This window comes from Limulus polyphemus, unplaced genomic scaffold, assembly GCF_000517525.1.
Source record: "Limulus polyphemus unplaced genomic scaffold, Limulus_polyphemus-2.1.2 Scaffold615, whole genome shotgun sequence".
Lineage (NCBI taxonomy): Eukaryota > Metazoa > Arthropoda > Merostomata > Xiphosura > Limulidae > Limulus > Limulus polyphemus.
Genome location: NW_013666225.1, coordinates 133,477 through 139,476, shown reverse-complemented (window position 1 = coordinate 139,476; position 6,000 = coordinate 133,477). Strand labels below are relative to the sequence as shown.

Genomic DNA, 6,000 nt, shown 5'->3' with positions numbered 1-6,000 from the left:
ATTATCATCTCCAGAATATGATACAGTTTGAAGTTGCTAGCCCAGTTTTCAGGAAACAGCAAAAACTGGTGAAGAAAGTTTTTTTTTTGTAAATGAAATTGCATGCATTAATATGGAAGCTGACAAAAGGGTTAAAGTTTGTGGAGACCACATTCAAGTTCTAAACATTATAAACGTCATGCAGATGCTAAAGAAAAATTGAAGCATGGGCTCACCAGTTTTCTTTATAACACTGAAAGCAGTACTGAAGCAGAAAATCAAAAACCTCAGGGTGCACTTCTTCTAATAATGGCTGATATGACATACATTAGAAGTAGAAGTATTGCATATCCACATTCTTATCATCTCAGGACAAAATCCAAAGTTACAGGTATGAAGGAAAGAAGTATTTTTTGTCATTAAGTACCTCATGCTTGATGAGGGAAAGAATGTTCTGTAAGGTTTTGCAACAAAGTGACTGAAACAACACATACTTGAACATAGTAAGATCATCTCTTCATGTCTAAGAATAGGATGTAAGATGAGACCTGAAGACTCCATACTTTTGATGATAGTCAGCATTAAACTTATGTTTGTTGTTAAAAATAAAACACATTTTGTTAAGCATTCATTAAATGAATAAAAATCTAAATTATAAAGGTTTAATTCTTAATCATAAAAAATATTATGGAATTCAAACTTACTGGGCATACTGTCAAAGGTTTAATAAGTTAGTTAAGTGTTCCAGTTGTGATAGATGCAACTTTCATAGCACTGAGATGTTGTCCTTATCTTAAGAAGATCACACAATCTTTACCTTTTGGAGAAAAGAGCAAGCATCATAGTCAGACAACAAAACTTGTTCAAGTAAATTAATCAAGGAACAAGACACAAACATAAAATGTAATTAAGAAATAAAAATATTATTTCCACAAAATTTAGAAGGAGAAAAAAGTAAATGAGAGAAATGATGGTTTCAAAGAATAACAAGAACATGAGCAATAAAGAAAAGCAAAATTTTAAATTACCAGAAAATATGAGTAGTACAAAACAACAATATTTCATGGTGTATGTAGGATGACAGATAGTGTGTTTTTGTATTTCTAGTTAAAGCCTATGAAGCACTACTTATCCAAATATTGTGCTATTTTTTTTCTCATTTCAAATTTTAGTCTATCTGTTGAAAGTCAGTACACTCTTTCAATATGCATGACTACTTCTAAATTAAAATTTGCTTTGATTACATAACTACAAGAAGATATTTACTTTGTTTTCTTAGAAAATTCTCAAAAGAAAGATGTGTATGATTTTAGAATATTAGTTGTTATGTATTTTCAGTTTAGTACTTATTACTAATCTTCTAGGTTTGGGAGTGCAAAATGCTAAATTGTCATTTAATTTAAGCTCTGATGATGTATGTAGTTTGTGTTTGTTTTTCAAGGTGAAGAACATGAAGAAACGTCACTTTGATACTAGTTTTTCCTACAGTAACCTGTTCCAGAAACTTTACAATCACAAGCGAGAAAGAAAGGATCATCATTTCACTGTAAGCCTGTTTGTTATGTGCATTGAATAGAAATTATTATGAATTTCACATCAAAACAAGCTACCTACTTAGATCACAACTAAAGATTAACCTAATAGATAAAAGGTTGAGGAAATTACAATAAAATGATTTTAGGGCCTCACCACATCATTATAGCCTATATCTGGTCATATTCTGTCTGACAACTATGTATCTTGATAGTAGACCTGCAGCATAGTTTTCATTACAAGAGGCTTAATCATAAGATGCTCATTTCCAAAGCACATCACACCTTCATGTTTTCTTTCCATATTCTATTTAATGTACAAGGACAGTGGTTTCCTAGCACCTGTTTTAACAATTTGATTGCACAGAAATCCATAGATACTGTGTCCAGTTACTTGAACAGTATATTTTCATGTGGAATACCCATTTCATTCTCTAGCTGTTTTAAGTATGTGGTGATTAAATGGACATTCTGAAGAAACTTTTGTCATTTTTCCAGACAGAGGCCCCTCTTGATAATGATAACAGCTCTTCCACCTCACCTTTATGTTTGGGGATTCTCACCCAGTGATAATTTGGTTACCATGGTTGGGATATGAGTAGTTGTAAATCTCTTTCAGGATGGTCATAATTTCTCAAGTAAATCTATATTCCTTTGTTGTACTATGCTATTAATTAAAAGTGGTATATCTGTCTTGTAAATTAGAAATAAAAGATATGAATACATCATTATGACCTTAGTATATGAATATTTTGTTTTAAAAAGGACTGTTGCAAACTGTGTTCAATTTTTGGTGGCATCACACTACCTATGGAATGCCAAGTAGTAGTAAAGTATAGTTCAGACACATGCCATTTCACTGTGAATTTATGTTTAATACAACTCAACTCTCTGTAATATAGATTGTTTAATATAACATTCTAACTAGAAGTTTGATTATAATGATTAGAATGCATTAATTTATTTGTCAGGGAAAATATTTTTTTATTATTGTACAGAAATTACTTCTTGATAGATGTATTTACTCGAATACTCAACTTTAGAAGAAAGAATTAGTTATTATATTTAGGTAATAATTATTGAAGTTTAATGTAAGATAATACATGAAAATTATTTTTTTAATGTAGAATGTCATTTTGCAAATTTACAGAGTATAATTCATTCATATGTTTATATGCGGAAAGTTGATAAAGTATTAAAATTTGCATATAAAATAAACAATGGTAACCTTATAAAGAGTTGAGCAGGGCCCATGACTGGCATGCTGGACTAGGCATCTGAATTTTTGCAACTTGTACCCTTCTACTGCCCAAGTGTTAGTGTTGAATGGAGTTGACTATCTGCCTTCCTTCTAGCCTATCACTTTCAAATTAAACATAGCTATTACAGATAGACCTTGAGTTGCTTTGTGCTAAATCCAACAAAACAAACATAAAATTAAGGCTTTATGGTTTTTTTTTAATGATAAAGTCATATATAGAAACTTAAACTTTACACTATTTTTGTAACATACTCTTTGTTGAATGGATTTTTTTTTGGATTATTTGGTAAAAATAATGCAAAACTCAGTCCATGTAACAATAACAAATTAGTTTATTTATTTTGTAATCTTTGCTACAGACTACTTTCACATGTAGTTGTAGGCCTAAGTATATGAACAACATTTCAACAGAAATTCTGAGACTAGTTGTTACCACATCTAATTCACAAATAGTTACTTCCTCACTTATCATTTGAGTAATTGAATAGATGTAATATATCTCACTTCTAGCACTGAACTGTAGCTTACAACACTGCCTCCTTCCTGGATTGTGATGTCTTTTGGTTTTATTTTCTGAAGGAGTTTGGTGATGTACTGATGGGGTAGCTTCTTGTCCCTTTTCCTCACTTGCTGTAATGTTACTGAAGAAGATCTTCCTGGGTGGCTCTATCCATGGTGGTCTTCAGGAAGTTGTTTCAACAGAACTCCTAGATTTTTCCCTTTAGAAATTATTTTAAACCAAGCCTGATATGCTTCCTGTGGTTCCTTTCTGTCATGTTCCATTGTTTTCTCAATTTGGTGGTGTTGTTGTATTGGCCAGTTAAATTCTGGAACAGGATATGATAGTGACATGGCTGGAATAGTCCAGCAAGACCCTGCATTAACAGATGGTACAGATTAAACAGAAACATGTGCATTTTTGAGTGAGTATATATATCTACATATAAGTATTTATAGTTTGTTTGTTTTGTTTTTTCAAAATGTACATCATTTAAGTAAGCCTTACAATACTGCTGAACTATTCAGAGATAAGTGTAACTCTTCTGCTCTTTCTGATGTTAGCAAACACATTATTCAGTTGTTTGAAGTACCTAAAAACAGAAACTTTGAGAAAAAGACCATTATAATGTTGTTCATATAATAGGTTTTTTAACGTCTAAATTGTAATATTGATTAGCTAAACTACATTTTTAACTTCAAATGTAAATGTCCCTGCCATATATAATTTCATTTATTAGAATGCCACTATTTGCAACTAATTCTACTTTGGTGCTAAAACTGTAACATACAACAATTAAAACCTTTATTGTGCTTTAAACAGAATGTTTACACCTCCTTCTTCATCAAAAACTCCCTGAAGAAGACCACAACAGAAAGAAAAGATAAGGAAAATACTACCATTTACCTCTCCTACCTGCAAAATTTAAGTGAAAAACTCAAATGCCTAGCTAAGAAATTCAACATAGATGTCTGGTGGAAATCTTACAAGACATTAAGATCCATTCTGGTGAAAAACAAATAGAAATATACCAATGAGAAACACAAAAACGTAATTTATGAAATCCTGTGTTTGTGCAACGAAACATACATTGGAGAAATAGGAAGAAGACTCATGACAAGAATAAAAGAACTTAAAGACTTATGAAAACACAGAATTCTGCCATCGCAAAACATACCATGCCAACTGAACACAAAATAAACTGGGAAAAACTAGAATCATCAACAAAGACAAATTTTGGAAGACATGAAAAAATTAAAGAATCATTTTACATAATAAAACCTTCACTAAACAGAGATTCTGGATTAAAGGTAGCTGTCATTGGTTGAAACTACAGGAAGTCTCTCCAACAATCAGAAACATGGATAAACCAACCAATCATAACATGCTCTCCACAATCCACCAGAATACTACAAAGACAGATAACACCAAACATACTTAATTTGTTAGGCATCACTTAATACTAAATCATGCAGTGATGTGAAGAGAAACTGAAGTTTTTGACTGCCCCTAGTTAGATTTAATTCCCCCTTCAGGGAATGAAACATATTTTAACATAAATTCCCACCATGCTTTGGATTGGATTGGACAGTTAATTTTCTTCTGGAACCCATGTTGTAATACAGTTAATTTCAATATGATACCTTACCTCTTCTTACTATATAGCTTTTCTTGTTCAGTGCTGCCCTTTATGTGCACATATTTTGCTCACCATTAGTCTTGATACTACACCTAGCACATGTATTTAATGTGGTACAGTTGTGCTGTAGCATGCAAATAAGCATGCAACACCTTCCATCAATAGGAGTGTGACACACCCTCCTGGCACAGCTGGCTCCCTCTATACTGTAGAGCCTAATCTTCACTTTTCGATTTTGCACAGTATTGTGAAGATGTGTTACAATTTGCTTGTGTTTGCTTTTGCTTTTTTAATTTTTTTCTCAACAACTTTGTTGTTTTTGCTTTTGTTTTTTTCTACAGTTAATCTTGAGTTATTGTAGGTTGTTACTTTTGTTATTACTCTCAGTTGAGTTAAGAATTCTGAATTTCAAATCACTGCTATTACCACAGTAGTTAACACCACTGCTACTGCACCTCAACCTACAGTTTCTCAGGCTTCAGGTTCCACACTTTTGGCAGAGGAGGTCTCAGTTTTAGTGTCTTGTAAGTTGAAGTCCATTATGCAGCCTGTAGTATCTCTTGATCCCAGAACAGATAGTCCCTTTCCTGGTGAATCTGGACAAGAAGATGACAATTTGGATAGTCTTTTTATACCTCCTTCCTTTGCCATACAATCCTGTATTCACCCTGTGGATGACCCCAGACTATCTTCAGCCTTTATGAATATGGTGTTTACATCTCCTGTATCATATGACTCCTCTCCTTCCCTTTTACATTCCACCCCTTCCTCCAACCTGGTTTTTCATCCATTATCAGATATTGGAGTCCATGCTAACCAGTTTGTGGTGGCCCAGCATGGCCAGGTGGTTAGGGTGCTCAACTCACAATTTGAGGGTCATGGGTTCGAATCCCTGATCCACCAAACATGTTCTCCCTTTCATCCATGATGACATTACAATGTGATGGTTAATCCCACTATTCATTGGTAAAAGAGTAGCCCAAGAGTGGGTGGTGATGACTTGTTGCCTTCCCTCTCGTCTTTCACTGCTAAATTAGGGATGGCTAGTGCAGATAGCCCTTGTGTAGGTTTGCATGAAATTCAAAACAAA

At 33.2% G+C, this 6,000-nt stretch overlaps 1 protein-coding gene across 6 annotated transcripts in view; it reads left to right on the top strand.

Moving 5' to 3' along the window:
- Positions 1–6,000, top strand: part of LOC106459482 (ubiquitin carboxyl-terminal hydrolase 36-like) — a 107,534-nt gene that overhangs the window by 83,849 nt on the left and 17,685 nt on the right. For all 6 annotated transcript variants that reach the window (XM_022385981.1, XM_013919106.2, XM_022385979.1 and 3 more), the window contains one exon: positions 1,421–1,525. In XM_022385981.1, coding sequence (XP_022241689.1) covers positions 1,421–1,525 — 105 coding nt within the window. The remainder of the gene's footprint in view (positions 1–1,420; positions 1,526–6,000) is intronic.